The sequence below is a fragment of the Micromys minutus genome (genome assembly GCF_963924665.1).
Source record: "Micromys minutus genome assembly, chromosome: 30".
In the NCBI taxonomy this organism is placed as follows: Eukaryota; Metazoa; Chordata; class Mammalia; order Rodentia; family Muridae; genus Micromys; species Micromys minutus.
In genome coordinates, this window is record NC_137965.1 from 20,097,879 (window position 1) to 20,118,878 (window position 21,000).

Genomic DNA, 21,000 nt, shown 5'->3' on the forward strand with positions numbered 1-21,000 from the left:
CAAGTTCCTTTCAGCCAGTTTGATCTTCACCATCAGGATATCTAATTCCTTCTTGTTACTTCTTTGCACATGACTACTTAATGAACTAACCAACAACAACCTATTAACTGCAACAACAATGAACAATTCTCAGGGTCCTAGCATTTATATACCCTCTGAAAAGTCCCCAGAATTATAACTACCACACAATTGCAGAAACTATCTGCAGCTGGCAAGACTGCACCTCTGCTAGAGCACGAGGCAAATCACAGTCAGCTGCTGTGGACAATCTAAAGCAGCCCCGTATGCGACACCTGGGACTAAAACAAAACATACCCCCACAATATTTCTGTGTTTTTCAGAGAAACCAAAAATCTCGCTACAAGATCTTGCCTCTGCCAACTTTTAACAGGGCCCAAGACAGGGAATAAGCCCATAACTGGGGGTATATAGTAGTCACCACCAATCCCCCCACTCTTTCTAGAATTGGGCTATTCTTGGATCTGGGTAGATCTTGGATCTAAGGAGAGTCAACCACATGCACATATGTGGGTCTTTGTGTGTGTGTATACATATGGAGATCAGAGGTTCACCTTGGGCATCATGCTTCAGGTGCTGGACCACCTTGTTTTGTTTTGTTTCATTTTTCAGAGTCCCTCATTGGCCTATGTTTGCTACTTAGACTGGTGGCTACCAAACCCCATGGATCCACTTGTTTCCTCCTGATCGGCAATGGGAATACAATGGGGATTCAAGTGTGTGTCTCCATGACTGGCTCTTTTTTTGAGGGTACTGGGGATGTAACTCAGATCCTCATGCTTTCTTGGTTAACACTTTATCTGAGCTACCTTTCCACCCTACAATCTGTCCTTTCTAAAGACCACTGTTGTTGAATACTGTCTTAGTTATAGTAATATTGCTGTGAATAGATACCATGATCTAGGCAACTTTTATAAAGACAACATTTAATTGACTTACAGGTTCAGAGGTTCAGTCCATTATCATCAAAGCAGGAACATGGCAACATCCAGGCAGGCATGGTATAGGAGGAGCTGAGAGCTCTACATCTTCATCTGAAGGCCACTAGGAGAAGACTGACTTCCAGGCAGCTAGGACAACGGTCTTAAGCCCATACCCACAATAACACACTTCCTCCAACAAGACCACACCCACTCCAAGGCCACACCTCCTAATAGTGCCACTCCCTGGGCTAAGCATATTCAAACTACCACAATTAGGGGCTCAGTTACCATTTCAAAGGGTTAGTCCATTGTCATCATGGCAGGAAACAAACAGGCGTAGCACTGGACCAATGGCTGAGAGTTTTACATCCTGATCCACAGGTAAAGGGAAGAAGGAAACTGAGATTTTGAAACCCCCAAGCTCATTGACAATGTATGAACCTATGGGAGCCATTTTCACTGAAACCACCACAAATACTCACTCTCCAGAGAAGTTCTGGCTGTAGACAGCAGTTTCCACTTGGAAGAACTAGAGAATGAAGTTTTTCTTCTCACTTCCTCTGCTCTGGGGACGCTCACTGGCAGGCAAGTGGACTAAGTTCTAAGCTCCACGCCACGACAGTACACTTGGTAGTCAGTCATTCATTAGTTACATAATCTGGGGGTCAGGGGTCACCCTTTGTTCCTCCTCAATAGCTGACCTGGCTTTGTCCTTCATGAGCAGGAGTTCCTTTTACTCCCAACATCTTTGTATCTGGGTCTCTGCCTAATGGGATAGAAGGGGGTTTGTTTGCCTTTCCCCTTGTCTGCTTTTGAGCACTCTAATCCTGTCTTTGATTCTTCATACTCATACTGTGAGAGAGAAAGACAGTTGGCTTTTTTCAAGGGTCTTGTTCCTGTGCCATTTGGTCAGCCTTTATGTTTTTCTGCAAAGTCCCTTTCTGCCAAATCACTTTCTGCAACGAAATCATTGTACTTCCTCCTGTGAAGGAAATGAGAGTAGGTGCCTCTCTGTGAATGCGTTGTCCAGTGGAGGTGAGGGATGAACACAGTCTCCATGGCACTGTACTGCCCTGTCCCTGGCAGGTGATCCATGGTATTCATAATCTCCGGCTTCAGTTACCCTGACAGCACTGTTTGGTCCCTCTCTGATGGGCTCATCAGGACAGTGCCTTTCTCCATGAACTCTTGCTAAGTTGTGTGTCCTGGGAGCAGGCAAAATGCACTGTACTCCACAGAGCTAGAAGGGGACATTGATCCATGAGGGTATGTCCCCCCCGCCCCATGCACACACAGCAGTGGGAATTATACTACAAGGGATGAGCATGGCCAAATCTAACCTCTCAAAGTCCCATCAGGAAGATAGCAAACAAGGTTCCGGGTGCTGAATTTTCCTGGGGGAAAAATTCACTCTTCTCAGAGAATACTTAAGCTCAAGAGTCCTGTAATAAATAACTGAATTACTTGCATAGCAGCATGTGGGCACTAATCATGGTCCTTCCTGCCCATGACAACAGGACCTGGTTTAATACTTGGCTTGGAATCAGAAACAAGTAATAATGGACCACACCGTGTGTTCTTCATTTGGATTCAGTGTTAGTGGAAGGAGAAAGATATAATTTAACACATGCGTAGAAAGGGAGACCAAGCCTTCCTTTTCCTCATGATAAACTTGCCTTGTTTCAAAGATCTGAATAAAGAAAACTTTAAAAGATCTCTAAATCCTTTGTCAGAAAAAGGTCTTAGGGACTCTTAAGAATAGTAGCCAGAACCAAGGGCTTTTATTCTATTAAAGACATTGTTCATAAAACAGCAAATCTTTGTCACCCTCCCCAGGGGCAGCCATGGAAAGTAGTCTAAGAGGGACACCTGGGTGAGTGGTTCAAGATTTTTTCTCTTCACTTGTCTCCTAGTAGCTGTAACTCAGCTGCAGGGTCTCTAGAAGAGTCATGTAGCTACTCTGGCCCAGTGGTATGGACCCTTAGATGCTACAGAGGTACCACATGGTCCACAAGTCATTTACATCCATGCCTTGTCTGTGTAGTGAACTGGTGTCTATCATAAATGTCTATTTCTTCCGATGCAGGTAAACGCTGTTGTAGTAAATAATTACTAAGAAACTGGGTGTGATTTTGTATCTTTACATGCTCTCAGTGACCAGAAATTAGAACCTAGCTCCTACCAACCTTTAAATGTTTTGACATTAAAGCCTCATATTCAGGTAGGATTGAAATTGCTGACCTGGTAGCACCCGCTGGGCACCTGTGGTTACACATAAGGCACATGAAAGCACACAGGGCACCTGTGGTCACATATAGGACATGAGTAGGCACAGACAGAGCACCTGTTAGCACATACAGGCCATCTGGAAGCACATACTAATTGTGTGCGTTTATCAAACGGGTATTGCCCTTGACCATTTTTGCCGAATAGACTAAAGTAGAGATTAAGCACTTACTTGTGTGTTTCCAGGAGCATACATAAGACTCAAGGCTTAAACATGTCCCTAAGACCTGACCTAGGCAGCTCACTAGGAGCCAGTTTACTACCTACTCTGCAGTTCAGAGCAGGCTGCTCAGTTGTCAGCTGCCTTTGTTCATTATTTATTCTTATCCTCTTTGCAAACTCTGTTCTCTGTCTCATCAGTAATTACTCTTTTCTTTAAGATTTAGTTGATTGTTTCTGTATTGTGAACTGTGTGGTATATGCGTGGGAGGAGGGGTATGCACCCACCCGCGCATTTGGAGACCAGATAAAGAGAATCAGTGCTCCCCTGCATCTCTGCCCACTTGTTCCTTTGAGAAAAGATCTCTCCTTGATCCTGGGCTTGGATGTTATTGGTTAGGCTGAAACTCAGCCAGCTAAGTTGTTGTCCTGTCCTACTCTGTTTGGAATAAGGTATGGGCAAGAAGCCCAGCTTGTTACTGGGTCCTGGAGTCTGATCTCATGACTGAGCAGCTCCTCTAATGCTGAGCACATCTCTCCTGTCTTCCGATATCTGTTCTTCATGCAATTCTGATTTTGTTCCTCCTATAGATATGTTTAAAAGAGCCAAATCTAAGCTTGTCCCTTTATTTGTGAATCATCAAAGGCTTTTGAGGGGTTGGGGCCTGGCTCAGTCAGTAACATACCTGCTGTGTGGACTTGAGGACCTGAGTTCAGATCCTAATACCTATGTGTGATATCACAATCTGCAACTTCAGCATTGGGGGTCAGGGGACAGGTTGATCTCTGGGGCTTACTGGGCAACCAATCTTGCCAGTGGGTGATCTAAAGATTTAGTGAGAGATTCTGTCTTATAAAATAAGGTGGCGAACAATTTAGAAAGACACCTGCTATCAAACTCTGGCCTCCACTTGCATACATACATGAGAACACACACACACACACACACACACACAGAGAGAGAGAGGGGGGGGGGGAGGGAGAGAGAGAGGATACTAATTGAAATCCAGGCCAGTACAAGTACTAATTATGAAAACTAACCTACATATTTGTTGGACTACAATATGTCATGTCACAGCTCAGAAAGTCAGGAATAGGCACAGCACAACACCAACACACATTACCATGGTGCCGATCCTAGCTAAATGGTGGTTACACTTCTGGAATCTCTAGGATGGAGTGTCACCCCCTGCTCATGGCTCCCACATAAGAGCATCGCCTCTTTCCCTAGAGAAGGTTTTGCTGTAAGCAACAAGGAACACACTGGCAAAATGACTGAGACCAGGAAGAGGAGCAGCTGGCCAGTCTCAGACCTCATCAAAGGATTGGGACATCCATTGTGGAGCATGTAAACTGATCTCCACGCTCCTCCATCATACTAGAATGCCTTGGGTAATTTCTCAGCATTCCCAAATGAAACACTGAAAATGGAGGTGATCCTGAGCAGACCTCTGGGGGTTCCTGTGAGGGTATCTAGTGGCTTGTTCTCGGAAACAGATGGAGTTAGTCGTTGCCTCTCTGAACCTACGCTGAGGGTGAAGAACAGATACTCCCAACTGTCCCATAACTGAGCTAGTTTGAAGACCAGTTAGTAAGCAGACTCGGTGCTGTATCTTTCCCGTTTCTGAGTCAAACATAGTTTATAAACTATGATCTGCTGCTTGTTTCCAGGATTTAATTCTCAATGAGAGTCATTTGGGCCACTGACGGGCTGCAGGAGTTACGGGGGTGGGGGGGAGGATGGTACCTGTCTTAGCTTTTTTCTGTCGCAGTGGAAAAAAGGCCTGAATAGAAGCAACTTAAGGGAACAGGGTTTATTTGACTCACAAGTCCAGACTGCAGTCCACCACTGTAGAGAAGTCCCGGCCACACAAGAGAGCTGGTCACTTCACAGCCACAGTCAAGAGCAGAGAACAATGAACTGGGCTGTGGATGCTCACACCCGAGAATCGGCACACGGGGGCTCAGAACTGGGACTGTCCACTGAGTCAGTTTCTTCTGCTAGTTCCCTGAGGAACCTGAAAGAAGGATTCCGACCCAAGGCCTAGGGCAGGGTGTACTCATTGAATCCCCGGTATAATGAACTGCTGATAGACTCCTTATGCCAAGTCTCTTGAACCCATTAGCTTGTGTCTATGTTTTAAAATAATTGAACCTATTTCAGCCTCAGATGTCAACAGTGATCAAGTGATATGAAGTATAGTTGTTATATTCAAAACCCTGCATAGAAATGTGAGGTTTTAAAATGAATGGTGGCAGTTCACATTGGAAAGGCATCTATGTGTGACATCAGTAGCTATGAGTAAGGGGTGAGTGAATGATCCCTTACAAGTAAATGCCTCTTAAATGTGTGTGTGTGTGTGTGTGTGTACACACATATGTATGTATCCCAATCATCTCCCCATATACATTTATATATGTATATGTATGTGGATATGTATATCATACATATATCCCAACACTAACAGCACCCAGCATCAAATGCTTACATGTGCACATCTATATATATATAGCATCTAACTGGATCTTAGAAATAATAATGAGTGTTAGTATCCTTGTACTGCTGAAGAAAATTCTAAGTGTCATAATTGTTCAATAACACATTGAGTGATACACACACACACACACACACACACACACACACACACACACACACATATATATATATATATATATATATATATATATATATATATATATATATATATATATATATATAAGAGAGAGAGAGAGAGAGAGAGAGAGAGAGCAAAATACCATGACCCTGCTGGGTGTTCATCTGAAGAAATATATCAGAAAAATACGAGGAAGACTTGTAAAGGCAGCAAAGTATAGCTCATCAGAGAGAACTCTTAACATAGCCTGCCTGCCTGTGGATGGCCAATAAGGTCTTGGCAGAGTGGAAGGATAGAGAGATGGTTAGGGCAAGTAGCACTTCAGCTTGGGGGGAAGCAAGGAGTCCAGTGCTCATAGCTGATACCTATTTTGATGAGAACATTACTAGGCACCAGGCCTCTAAAGAGACAAATCGTTATACAGGCAACTTCCTAAATCAGGGCCTTTCACATTTGTATCATATAGAAAGATGACAAAGTAGAATGACAAGGGAGGTGTGGAAGAAGGGACCGCTCCAGATTCTGTGTCCATTCAAGTTCTAAAGAAACTCTGTCCCAACATAGAGCAGATGAAGGCTACCCTCACCCAAAGTGGAGAGCATTTGGGCATGTGCCATGTTCTGGGTGCAGTAAATTGATATATGATTGTAGTCATATCAGAACTTATTAAAACTTGGGTTTTATTGTGTAGAGGCTGTATTTTATTAAAGAGTAGTTTTTTTTTAAAGCACGTAACAATCTGAAATAGCATTTCAGACCTTTTGTTTCTGACTCAGACTAGGCGAAAGTCTGATAACCTCTGGCAGTAGGAAAGAAACTCAGCTACAGAGCGAGAAGTTACATAAAAGAACAGTAGCCACAGACACCATGTGTATGAGCTGGCAGGACTCAGCTCGATGCATTCCATCTGCGATAGGGCTCTCTGTCTCTCGAGGTCTTTGGACACCCAGAAAGTGGGTCATCTTTCAGAAGACCTGCGTCACTGCGGAGACGGAGCTAGTAAATCAAAGACCAGCTGGGTTCATCTGCACTGTAACGGAATACCCACCTGCTTGGCAGTACTGTTAGTCCTCCGCTCACTGAGCAGGGAAGGAGGGAGGTGGTGTGGTCCTGCTTGCCGGTCTTGTTGTCAGGACTTCCCTTTCTTCTGGCAGGTGTTTACGTAGCTGGCACATTAAACTTATGCTTTGGAAAAGCAGAGTTGGGTCACAGCTTTGTCCCAAATCTCAAGAATTTTGATGTTGAGTCAAGGATGTTTACAGTGAGTTGCGATCGGCGCGAACCGGAATGTTGAAGCAATTATTTTAACAATAAAACAATTTGGCCTAAAACAGTGATCAAAACACAAGGGATTTTTATGAACTGGAGTTGGGCATCACATAACAAAAAGCCAACTTCAATGCACTTGCACAATAGGGATAGTCGCTGGCTTGCACATCTGTAGTTCTAGGCTCAGCAGCATTCAAAGGTGGCCTAGCCAGGGTCTGAGCAAGTCTTCAAAGCTGCTTGTCCCTGAGCAGCTGTCTGCATTCTCAGCCTGGATCCTTGTGGATATAAGTGTCTGCTAAAATCTATTTGGGCTTACTATTTTGTCACTAATTTTTTTTTTTTTTTTTGAGGTGAGAGAGAGAGAGGAGGTTCCTTTTTGTATCTCTGAATTAAGGGAAGTGGAGGAAACTTTCCAGAATGCTTTGATCATTGGTCCAAACTGAGCCATGGGCTCATTCTCTCACTGCCTCAGATTGGGACATGCGCCCATTGCTAATTTATTCAAATTAAGACTCAGGTTTCTTAATTGGCCCAGGTTGGGTAACACGCCCATTTCTCATTGGTTCAATTGGGATATATGCCCGGTCAGAGGATAGAGTTACCTTGAGAAAAGCATGTTTCCCCTGTAACCAGAAGCAGAGACAGCTCCACTGAGAAAATGGTGTGTGTGTGTGTGTGTGTGTGTGTGTGTGTGTGTGTGTGTGTGTGTACATGAGCATCTATGTACACAGGGGGTCTGTTATGAGATAGGCAGGTACAGTGGTATTTAATTTAATTTAATTTAAACCCATCAGTTATAAATATAATATCTCGTCACAAAATTAATATGTTTTAAAATTTTTATTCTTGTGTATGTATGTGAATGTGTATGCACATTTTTCTGGAGGCCAAAAATTAACCCTGGATGTCATTCCTCAGGAATCATTCACTACCACCACCACCACCACCACCAACCACCACCAACAACCACCACCAACCACCACCACCACCCACCTTTTTTTTTTTTTTTTTTTTTGAGACAGGGTCTTCTATTGACCTGGAGCTCAAGCATAGGCCTCCCAACACTGGAATCACAAACATCACCATATCCAGCTTTTTAATGTGGATTCTGGGGAATGGAGTTCAGATTCTCCTGCTCACCATGAACGATCACCAAATGAACTATCTCCCCACACCTAGCTATTTTTAAGAGAATATTTATAGTAGTCGAAGAGGAAGAGGAGGAGGGGGAAGGCAGAAAATTCACTCTAGTCCCACTAGTTCATAAGAACTATGAATGAGATGACCAGTCTCTTTCAATTGAAGAGATATAAGGGTATTCTATATACTGCAGAATATAAGCAATTACAGTGCAGAGTTTGGGCTTCAGCCTCAAGATTCATGTACTCACTGCCTAGGTATTCCCCTGGGGTCAGATTCTCAACTGTTTCTTCATTGATGCTAGTTAAGTTGGTCTGTGGAAGTTCTTACAGCATTAACCCTACAACTCCCAGGTCACTCTGCGACCCTTTGCTAAGGAATATTTCTGACCCCTACTGTCTTTCACCACCTAATGTCATCATTCTTTGCTCGCATGCTGTCTGTCCAGAAGAAATAGACATCTACAGAGCTGAAGACATCCAGGGGAGAGATTCCCCATTGTTACCAGTTAGAGACAATTATGGATTGTGGATGGCTGATCCAGATGTGTGCAATCTATGGTGTGTGGATCTCCTTTAACTCTCAGATGCTAGTGTTGGGCCTGAGCAAAATAAAATAAAATAAAATAAATATGGTGGACAGGAATCCTAGTTGTGGGCAGCATATAAGAAGGCCAGAGAAGAAATAAAAAGGGCTCATGCATATTGCCTATGAAAAAACTGTCTTCACTGTGCAGATGTGGAGATGGTAAAGCCTGACAGGGAAGTCTGGGAAGTCTGACCTGAGAGAAATATTGAGTCCTGCTGTTTAACCCTTGTGGTCCTGAGCTCGGTGTTCGTTCATTTGTTTGTTTGTTTTATCAATTTGAATTCATAAAAAAAATGCTTTGATGATAACTAAATGAAATCCTCCATGTGCTTAGTCCAGAATTTAATAGAGATATATCTCCCTTCTCACATATTGGTCATTTTTAATGTGGATGTTTCTAGCTGTCAGGAATTGGGCTGGCTGCTTTTGGGGTTTCTTGATCTCTTATTCAAAGAATTAGAAATAAGGGCTCACATAGATTTGCAAAAGAAGCAAGGTAATTTTATTTATAGCAAAGAGACAAAGAGATAGGACACATCAATCTTGGGAAGCCAGGACAGGGCCTCAAGCAGCTGGTCACATCATATCCACAGTCAAGAGAAGATAGAATATATGTGTCCTTGCTTTGTCCTCGGCTACCTAGGTCCTACCAAATTGACAGCTGCCCTAAACAGCACAGCACATTTAAGTCTAGAAGGTTTTGGTTTTGGTTTGGTTGGGTTTTTTAGAGGAAAGGTGTTGTGCTAGCAAGGGTGCTGGCCGGAGAGATGTACAGTGATTTTAGGAAATATGGTCTGAAGCAGTTTAACTTAGTCCCGGGTTCATCCTCAGACGTTTACCTGAGTTTAACAGCATCTTTGTGGACCTGGTGTATAGAAAATGCTGGAAGACAAACTCCTATCCAGGTCTGAAGATGAAAATGTGAAGGGCCCAGATGTTCTGGAAGATCTTTTTAATGTTTTACAGCTAATAAGTTTACACTGCTATATAATGCAACTGAGATCTGCCTTTCTTGTCTAGATCTCAGTTACAGATGAAGAAGTTAGTAACCCATCCTGTTTAGACCTTGTGAGAACTCCGCAAATGAGGAAATGCACACTCATCCTTATGTTTGCTTGGTAAGTTGACCCGGGCTGGATTTCAGAGCTGGCATCAGGTGCACGCTTGTCCTTTGTTTTTGTGGACAGGCTTTCCTGCTTCCCCTCACCTTGCTTCCCTGGTGTCCCGATGTCCTGCAGGTTCACAAGTGCCGTGGTATATCAAGGACTTGTCATGCGCCTGGGACTCATCGGAGGCAACCTCTACATGGACTTCTTTCTCTCGGGGCTTGTGGAGCTGCCTGGAGCTCTCTTGATCCTTCTGACTATTGAGCGCATTGGACGGCGCCTTCCTTTTGCAGCAAGCAATATAGTGGCTGGGGTGTCGTGTCTGGTCACTGCATTTTTACCAGAAGGTAATCTTCCCTCACATTTAGTTGACAGCTCCCAAAGAACTTGACCAAAAATGTTAATGATTACATATGGTGGAGAGGGTAGGAGTTACTCATCTTTATGAGCTGTGTGTGCTAGTCCTTCAAAAGCATGCTGGGTAATGTAGTTCTATTTTCTATCTCATGACTATAAAGGTGGACAAGATCTTCACATTGATGCCTCCCTCTCTTTACTGAAATGTTCAGTTTGTTTATTGATAAAAAATGTGATTATGCTAGATCTGGGACATGGTGGTGTGATGCAGCTGACAGGGTCTAACATATTTCCCAAGCACCTACCATCCTACAGATACCAAGCTGGGCCCCAGGTTAGGGACAGAAGGAAAGTGTGACTCTTGGCTTCATATTGTTCATAGCCTATTAAGAGACATGGACATTTAAATAATGTCACCGCAATAATGTGGTAAATTAATAGAATTGACAAAGGGGGAAGGAAGAGGAGGGAGAGGGAAAGGAGGGAGGAGAGAAAAGCACTGTGGAGGCCGAGGGGAGGAGTCAGAGCTCTTAACTCGGAGCCACTTCTTTCTACCCATTAGTTTCCCCAAGTCATGGGACCTTTCATGAGTTTAGGAACTAAGCCTTTTGTGTCATTGCTAGAATCTGTGTATGCGAGAGTGTGCGCATGCGCACGCACACACACACACACACACACAGAGAGAGAGAGAGAGAGAGAGAGAAAGGAGGAGAGAAGGGGAGAGAGGGAGAGAGGAAGGGAGGGAAGGAGGAAGGGAGGGAGAAAGAGAGAGAAACCTTTAATAAAGGAGCTACGGAAGCTGAATAATAGATATCCATCCATGTATATCTATTTAATATTGATTAATTATTTGCTGGCCACTAAACAGGGAAAGGGATAGAGAGGAACAATAGGAACATAATTGCTTCTCTCTGAGGTATGCAATTTTATTTAAAAGTTGAAAGTTTAAGAATTCTGTGCTTCAGAATTCTCCCTCCTTCCCTTCCTCCCTCCCTCTTTTCTTTCCTCCCTTCTTCCCTCCCTCCTTCTCATTCTATGTGTGTATTTATGTAGGTACACATGTGGGTAGTCACATCCACATGCAGACCAAAGGTTGACATGGGCATCCACCTGTTTCTTAGGACAGGGTCTCTCACTTATCTTGCAGTTTGCTAAGAAGGCAAGGCTGCCTGGGCATGAGCCCCGGACTCCCGGTCTGTACTTTCCCAGGGCTGGGCTTTCCATTCCCGCCACCACACTTGGCTCTTCTGTGTGGGCTCTAGGGGTCAAACCCAGGTCTTCATGCCTTTCTACTCATGGGCCTGTTATGATTGGATGGGCCAGAATAAGTTTCAAATTTCCTAACTGAATTCTATATATGAATAGAGGCCTCTCCCTTGAGCACCAATTTAAATGGCTCTTGTCCTTGACTCTGGGGACAGACTGTGAGGTTAACATTAGGAAAACTGCCTCTCAGCTGGACTTGATGTCACCATCTGTCCCTGGCTGAAATGCTGAAGAGCCTTTTGGCGAAGTCAGCTCTGAAAATCACTTCTCCGGAAGCCTTTCTTTTTATGGTCTGAGGATGAACTCAGTAAAAGAAAGGATCTTCCTGACCACTTCTTCTTTTAGGATTCATGGTCTAGAAAGGAAACTTCTGGACTCCAGAGCCTAGGAAGTAAGCACTTTCTTTATGCACACTCATCTTCAGTTGTGTCTGCTCAGCGTGGCTACAGAACTAGAAGTAGAGCAAGTCTTCCTTCCAGACAAGATTACTTTTTACTTTTATTTCTAAGTGAAAAATCTGAATGTTCTAATTTACATATCCTTATTAGGACTTCTCTCTAAACTTTTAGAGCAGATGGTGTATCCAGGGGAAAGTGAAAGCTACATATTTTTAAAATCTGCATCTTTTCTTTTAAAAACTGAGCTTTAAGACTCTAGCTGCCTGAGCAAGTCCTCATTCATGGAGGAAGATCATTTCTCATTGTTCTCTGACATGACTGTGGGAAATTCCTTTTACTGTAGGGGTCATTTTTCATCTATATGAGCATGTGTGGGAAGAAAGGAGAGAGACAGAGACAAAGAGGAGAAGAGGGGAGGGGAGAAAATGGGAGAGGGAGGGGAGAGGGAGAGAGGAGAGGAGATGGAAAGAGAGAAGAGAGGAGAGGGAGAGAGAGACAAAGAGGGGTAGAGAGGAGAGAAAAGGGGGAGGGGGAAAGGAGAGGAGAGAGAGAGAAAGGATTGTGTGTATGTGTGTCTTTTATAGTTCAAGCTAGCCTCTCAAACATGCTATATAGCTGAGTGTGACCTTAACTTTTCAATCCCTTCACCTCCTGAGTGCTGGGATGTCAGATGCTTACCACTATGTCCAGTTTATATGTGTTTTGGATAGAACCCGGGGCTTTGTGCATACTTGGCAAATGCTTTACTAGCCGAGCTGCATTTGCCATCTGTGATATAGTTTTTATATTTGGTTTGGTCAAAAAAAAAAAAAAAAAAAAAAAAAAAAAAAAACCCAAAAACCGCATGTCTATTATCAGGATGACCAATGGTTTTTTTCTCCATACATAACTACACATAAATTACATCTGTTAATGAACTATTTTCAAGTTAATGTAGCTTAATACCTTTAGGGCATCTCTCTCTCTCTCTCTCTCTCTCTCTCTCTCTCTCTCTCTCTCTGTCTCTGTCTCCCTCCCTCCCCCCCCAAAGCTCTGTCCCAGCTAAAAGTCTTTAAGGTCAGCTGCTTATATGGCTCGTATGTAGGGCAGAGCAGACCATTTCTCCTACCAGGATGTCAAACTGATAAAACTTCCTTATTTACTGAATTGACTAGTTATTTTTGAGTTAACTATATACATTTTTAATGATGATAGTAGTAGTAGTGGTCTCTCTCTCTCTCTCTCTCTCTCTCTCTCTCTCTCTCTCTCTCTCTGTGTGTGTGTGTGTGTGTGTGTGTTTGTGTGTGTGTGTGTGTTTGTGTGTGTGTGTGTGTTTGGAAGAATATGTATATGGTTTAATTTGGTTTCTTAATTTTAATTTTTCCCAGTGAACAATATAAGCCTCAGTTGTAAGCCTAAAAAGACACTGAACGTATTGGTGGGACTCACAATGGACACCATGCTACGGTTAAAAACAAACCCTGCCCGATGCACCTGCCCTGGATAGTGGTTTCCGTGGAAGCAGACAGCCTCCTCTGTGACCCAGGGCATCTGGCTGAGCCCCCATTTTCCATCTCTAGCAGCACCTGCTCACTGACAGACAAGGATAGAACACATTTCCTAGTCCCTTTCTGGCTCGCATGAAAAAACAAAGCCTAAATAAAACACATGTTTACAGCTGCTGTGTGCCAAAGCAAGTGGGCTGCCCAGTGCATGAGCTGAACTCTGACCTACATCTTCCCTTGATTTAACTACTGCTGGGTCTCCTATTCTTGAATACATCAAGAGCGCCGGGAAGTTCTCAGCCAGCTTGCTACTAAATCTTAACTAACTAGAGCTTCCCAGCAATGATCTGGGCTCCTGAAACCTCTTATCTCTGCTTGTCTTTCTGACAGTTGTTTGCAGTTTACTCTTTAATCTGTCAAATATTCTCTGGAGTGAACACACATTGCTGAGCCTATTTTTTTTCTTTTATCATCTTCATTCATGGCTACTTTCCTAACAAATGAATTTTGCCTTGTGTGGTGGTACATTCCTAGAATCCAGCACTCAGAAAGATGACACAGGATTGGGAATCCAAGACCAGCTTGAACTTGACATTGTGTCAAAAAACCAAGGGCTACTATATAACTCAGTGGTAAACACTTACTTGCCATGTATAAGGTCCTGGGTTCAACCCTTAGCTAAACAAGATAATATAATGCCTAATTATACCTTTAGGAAGGTGCATTGTTTGCCTGGGAGAGGAGAGAATGATGTAGTGCTGTGTGAATTTCTACATCCAGAGATGCTGGTACCCCTAGCTGTCCCTTGACTAGCAGATACAGTCTCCCTGGCCCCTTGACCTCCTACAGGTCCTCTAGGATAGGATGACATAGTTGCATATCTCTTTTGTTGCTTTCTTTTGTTTTTGAGACAGAGTATCTTTCTGTAGCCCTGGTTGTCCCGGAACTTGCTCTGTCTAACTCACAGAGAACTGCCTGCCTCTGCTTCCCAAGTGTTGGTCTTAAAGGTGTGAGCTGCCACACCTGTCTCCTTGCATAACTCTTAAGATATTCAGAGGCATGGTCTTTTAGAAATAAAATGATGAACTCTATCTTCCCTTGAAACAAAAAGAAAGAAAATGCTTCCTGGAGAGCATTTGCCATGTCCCATTACTGCAGAGGAGGGGAGTCTTCTTGATCCAACAAGAACAGTTGGTCCTTAAGCAGTCTATTTTTTTTAAAGTGAGCCAGTCTGTGTGTCAGAATCAGGCTCTTTCCCATAACTTCCTAGAGGAGGTAGTGTGTCTGAGGATAAAGGCAATGATTGGCACACGATGTGGGGAGAACACAGAACTGAGGTCTCTTTCACAGCACCTTGCTTATCATGGGAAACCCACCTTAGCGGAGGAGAATAGCCTTCCGGGCCTGCTCGGAATAAAGATGGACATCTGACTGTAGCTATGGTTTTCCAGGTGATAGAGGGAGACAGCCTTTTGGATCAAGGCCAGTGGGCTTGGGCTCTCTAGGAAGGCACTTTTTGGGACATTATTTTGGTGCAGTGACTGTTCAGCAACCTGGTCTTTAGTTGTATTTTTACAACCTTTCCCCACTCAAAAACACCTGCTTTTTTTTTTTTTTTTTTTTTTTTTTTTTTTTGCTTTCCAGTTGACGTTAGTGAAACCTGTCTAAAATAGAAAAACATCTTACCATTTGTGCTTAAATTACCAAGAGTTAAGTTGGAAGAACCCGATGAGTATTTTTTATTGTTTTGTAAAACATTGGTGAGATCAGACCCCTAACTCTTCTCTTCCAAACATTCTATTCACAGGGATACCGTGGCTGAGGACCACAGTCGCTACCTTGGGAAGGCTAGGGATAACCATGGCCTTTGAAATTGTTTACTTGGTAAATTCAGAGTTGTACCCAACGACATTACGGTAATTCTGACCTATATATTTCCATTTCTTCTAAGTAACTGTAGCCAAATGTTTCCAAGCTTGGTGACATAGTAAAGGGGGCTCAGTTCAGTCCCTAAAGACAATGGGCTTTGAGTTGTAGCTTCTGTCTGTTACCTGATACATTTGGTGACAAAAGTCTTGTGACATTATTATCTGACTTAGCTAGAGCTGTGATTGGTAAAATGGTGCGAATTAGGGAATAAAAATCCTAAAGCCTTCTCTGCACCACCACCCCCTGTCTCTCTCTCTCTCTCTCTCTCTCTCTCTCTCTCTCTCTCTCTCTCTCTCTCTCTCTCACACACACACACACACACACACACACACACACACACACACATACACACACACACACACACACACACACACACACACAGTGTCCTATTTAGCTTTGTAAGCAGCTGGTTATACAAGAAGTGTTGGTGGGTTCCTGGACTCTGGCTTTTTTTGCCTGATGCAATATTCCTAGGAGTGTCCCTTGCAGCAAACCTGTTGCATGTAGCTTTTGCTGCCTTGCCCTAAACTCTGGGAAGACCATGCTACCAGCCCCTCACAGGTTCCCTCTGATCCAGGATGAAACACACACACACACACACACACACACACACACACTAACTTGTTTTCAACCTGCCTTATTGGCTCAATTGCTGGGTTTCTAATCTCCCACAGCTAGTGTGTCCTTCCCAATACTCTCAGCTCAACACCTCTTGATCTGCCCTCAGCTTCAATTGTTCAGTTACCTTTAGTCCCAGCTCAACACCCTAAATCTGCCCTTAGCTTAGTTATGTTTCTAACCTCCCACCTGGAGAAGTGGCCTACAGCTGGTGTGCCCAAGCTCTCACATGGCTGGTCACCTTTTCTTCCTCTGAAGCATGGTGAAATCTCCCTTCCTCCCCTGCATCTCTTAGCCTGCCTCTGGGAACCTGAAAGTCCCACCTCTTTTCTTCAGCCCAGCAATTAGCCTCTGGTATCTTTATTGATCAATCACAAACCAGCTGGGGAACAGGACCTTAGCATCAGAACCACCCTCTACAGGTACCAAAGTAGCCTGTGAGTGTCTGGATTGGCAGGGCTATCGAGCTGCTGATGGAGAAACATCTCTTCACCAACACTGGGAGCTCCCTCATGAATCATACCTTCAAACAATGTAGAATAGAAATGGCTTGCTCACAGCATGAGGCAGTAGTAACTGTCCAAGCTAAAAATGATAGAAATAGAAAGGATTGACACAGCTTCTGCAATTTAGAATGTCTGAGTGTTTTTATTATTCTGATTTTGTTTTTAAAAACCCTTTATCTGAAACTGTGTTTTAATCTTTAGGAACTTTGGGGTTTCACTCTGCTCCGGTTTGTGTGACTTTGGGGGGATCATAGCTCCTTTCCTGCTCTTTCGACTAGCAGCTATATGGCTAGAGCTGCCTCTGATCATCTTTGGTAAGAATCCGTTTGTATGGGAGGGAGGATGTCCACATGTAGATGAGCGAGTGGGTGCTACGTGTGTATGTAGGTGCATGGTCATGTGTGTGTGCATGGTTGCAGGGGCCAGAGATCAACCTGGAGCTTGTCTCTTGGGAGCTATCTACCTTATTTATCAAGACAATGTTTCTCCTTGGAATGTGGGGCTTACTGATTAGCTAGGCTAGCTGGCTGGTAAGTCTCAGAGATCTACCCGTCTCTGGTTCACAACACTGGTTTTATGAGTTCATGCTCAGCTTTTTTACTTGGATTCTGCAGCTAGACCTCAGGCCCCCATGCTCGTGTGGTAGATATTTGGTACCTTATTTTACAGGCCAGCCTCAGTTCATCTCACTTACTTACTCGGAGCCTGTAATGGCCACTGCATTTGATACCCATGGTATCTGTTCCATCCTCCTGTGACTATTTCGGTTTTAAAGAGCCAGTCAGATCACCCTACATGCTAAATGGCTTTAAAGTCACTTTGTATCAACAGGTGGGAAAAACAGTGTCCACGTCAGCTCCCCTTGTTAGGGTCTGGGTGAAAAATCAAACACTGAAATTCTTCTAAGATATTGGGAAATGAAAACATCAGTTTCTAGGGACCAAATTTTGAGACTCCATTGTCTTCTGTTTAAAGGTGGGCCTAAAGACTTATAGCTCTTAAAATATCCAGTATATAAATTCACTTTTGATGCTACAAATGGTGTGTTAGAAAATAACAGATGACAGGAGATTGCTTTCCACACACACCCTGATCATCTCTGTCCCTTGTGTCTCCTGTGTGGGGATGTGGAGATGGAGACCTGCTGCCCATCTATCTTGTTTAGCACATTATGTAACAAAAAGGTTAGGTGGCTTGAAATGCGTACGTGGGAGCATTGACACCATGCAAATGAGCAAAGCAATGTTAGCTCTTTGTTTTCAGGAGCCAGTTGTTGGCCTGTGAGGATGGAGAAGAAATAGTAGCCAATGCTCTTTCCAGAGTAGGATGTAAAGAACAGCAAAACATGGGGAGGGGGATTTATCAGAGGGTGGCCTGGGGCCAGGAGCTCACAGAAGAAGACAATAAATGTGTTTGAGTGCTTCTGAGGACAGACTGAAGGTGCCTGGGGTGTGGATTAAGCACTCTGTGAGGAATCCCCAAAGACAGCCATAGATAAGGCTTTACCTTGAGGTGAGAGTGATCTTAAGTATAATGTGACAGGAAGGTCACAGGTAGGGAATCCAGCTGAGTTCCAAGGCTGGGAAACAGAGGCAGAGGAGGTTCTTAGCCACTGTCTTCCCAGTGAGTAGAAGAGGCCTGGAGTGGCTGTCACTTGCCAGGTGCTCTGTTGGCTCAGCCACATATCACAGACAGCCTTGCAGCCACCACAGTGGCACCTATAAGGTTGTATTGCCTAGCGATGGCATTGCTGTCTGTTTTTCTGCATCCACATCATGGTGGCGACACAATGATATCGCACATGTCCCTACCACCGTATGATACCTGACTGACCCTCGATACACCAAGAGCACAGGGACCGTGAGCTCTGCAGGACTGGGGAAGATGGAGAATGGTCTGGGGAAGATGGAGATGGCGGGGCAATCTGGTTATGGTGAGCCACCATGGAATGACGTTGTTGGCGGCAGGCAAGGTTAGAGTGAGCATCAAAGCAGGAAGGGTGTGTGCCTGGGTAGTCATGGCTCTCCTTCATCCCGCAGGGATCCTGGCATCTGTCTGTGGTGTCCTCGTGATGCTTCTGCCCGAAACTAAGGGCATCGCCTTGCCGGAGACGGTGGAAGACGTAGAAAAGCTTGGCAGGTATTGCATGAGATTTAACACTCCCTACACAGAAGCATCTTGTTAAGCCACGGGGCATTGCTTATCCACGGGGGAAATGACATTAAGTCTTCCGTTAGTACCTTAAAACAGTTGAAAGACTGAATGAGTTAACATAAAAAGAACTTAGAGCTATAAAAAGAATGTGGGCTGTTTTTAAAATGTGATTGAGGAGCATTTCCTAGTAAGGTGTTAAAACTCAGAAGTGATTTAAACCAGGGGCTGGGGATGAGACATGACGAAGCTTGAATGGGTACCAGAGAGACGGCAGTGCGTCAGGATATGAACTGCCCTCCAAAATGAAAAGGAGTGGCCCCTGTCTCCACTGAATGACACAGATGCTGCCCAAGGTTCATTGCAAAGGGAAACAAAAGCACAGGACTGTAGTGTGAGTTCAGAAGACCCCAGCAGAAATCTGTCTCTGTAGCTACACGGGGATATGTGTGACAAAGGAGCTGGGCTATCGACAGATAGGAACAAAGTGAGAGAAATCATGACACGCCAAAATTCGATGAAGAGATAAGACAATGGATAAATGATTACTAGATAAGTATGTAGGTTGTAAATAGAGAAAGACATGATGGATACATACATGATACATACATGATAAATAAGTAGTTGATACACAGACAACAGGAGAGGAAGAGAGAGATGAAGTTTTGGAGGGAATATGTTTTCTGCTCAAACACTGATTAATTTCCAATTAATACATAAATTTAAAGAGTTATATCTACAAAAGATTTTTCACATATACTTTTTTAATCATTTCTTCCAAAATCTCTCTTATTAGAAAGATTGAAACAAAATTTGGGATGATTTCTTTTTAAGTGATGAAAAGTAATCAGTAACCCCCCACTCCCCAGTGGAGAGAGATTTAGGAGGGAAGGGCATGGTTGGGAAGGCCTGCCTCTTTCTGTCTACATAATTCTGTAGTGTTTGATCGGTCTCAATTAGATGACGTGGTTTGATGTTTTTTGCATAATTAAAAATAATTTAGTACTATATTCAAGTAAAAATTTTTGAAGGCAAATAAACTTAATGAGTCAGAAATTAAGGGTAGGCATCTAAATTTTAAAAGTTATCAAGCACGTATTTTTAAAGGACTGCATTGTGGTCATCTCAAGAGGGTTTTTTTTTTTCTCATAGAAGGGGAAGAATGTAGACACTAATATTTTAAAATATCTATGTGCTTCATGGTTTTAACATATGTTCTTTCACTGAATACGCAAAACAATTTTGTGAAGTAGAACTGTTTTTATCCCCACTGGGAAATCAGAAAGGCTTTACAACATATAGCTGCTGGGCTTATGTGTGCTTCACTTAGGCCAGGGTTATGATAGGTCAACAGTAAGAAAGAACTCTGTGCTCTACATTCTTCCCTGTGAGACATCCTGCACTCTGTGCTCTACATTCTTCCCTGTGAGACATCCTGCACTCTGTGCTCTACATTCTTCCCTGTGATATATCCTGCACTCTGTGCTCTACATTCTTCCCTGTGAGACATCCTGCACTCTGTGCTCTACATTCTTCCCTGTGAGACAGCCTACTTAATATTTGCCTACTTAATGACAGGGCAAAGCACTTGTTCCTGACACCAGACCACCAGGGGTCAGGCTTTCTAAGCAGGGATCTCTGGAGAACTGTAAGAGAAGATGATTTGAGTTGAGGACCCTTCCACCAGCTCCTTTATACTAACATTCGGTTAAGTACAAAAGATTGAGTGAGATTTTAGGGACTAGAAGGACCTAACAAGTTTCTGAGAAAACCTTTGAATTATGTATATAAAGCATGTTGAACAATACATATAAACTATATATTTTGTTGATATATATATTTATATATTATTGGTTATATATATGTATCAACAAAAAAATTAACTGGGAAAATTCTCACTTCTTATGCTCATAAATTTCCTAACATAAAGTAAACTAATTATATCTGGTCTCCACTCTTTGAAAAACAACATTATGAGGCTAGAGAGATGGATCAGCAGTTAAGAGCACTTATTGCTCTTGTGGGGGACCTGGGTCTGGTTTCCAGCTCCCCTATGATAACACTTCAGTGATCTCCAGTCCCACCACCTCCAGTTTCCTTTTCTTACTTCCTCGGGCTCCAGGAATCTCTGTACACCTATATACATGGAGACGAAACACTCATACACATAAAATACACATAAAATAA

At 43.4% G+C, this 21,000-nt stretch overlaps 1 protein-coding gene across 2 annotated transcripts in view; it reads left to right on the forward strand.

Moving 5' to 3' along the window:
* SLC22A3 (solute carrier family 22 member 3) overlaps positions 1-21,000 on the forward strand; it is a 75,313-nt gene that overhangs the window by 53,604 nt on the left and 709 nt on the right. Inside the window, exons 6-10 of one of the 2 annotated variants that reach the window (XM_080941678.1) lie at positions 10,019-10,116; positions 10,237-10,451; positions 15,417-15,525; positions 16,864-16,976; positions 18,702-18,801. In XM_080941678.1, the coding sequence (XP_080797804.1) occupies positions 10,019-10,116; positions 10,237-10,451; positions 15,417-15,525; positions 16,864-16,976; positions 18,702-18,801 (635 nt within the window). Of the gene's footprint in view, positions 1-10,018; positions 10,117-10,236; positions 10,452-15,416; positions 15,526-16,863; positions 16,977-18,701; positions 18,802-21,000 lie in introns of those variants that run through there. The other variant, XR_013975626.1, reaches the window with a different exon arrangement.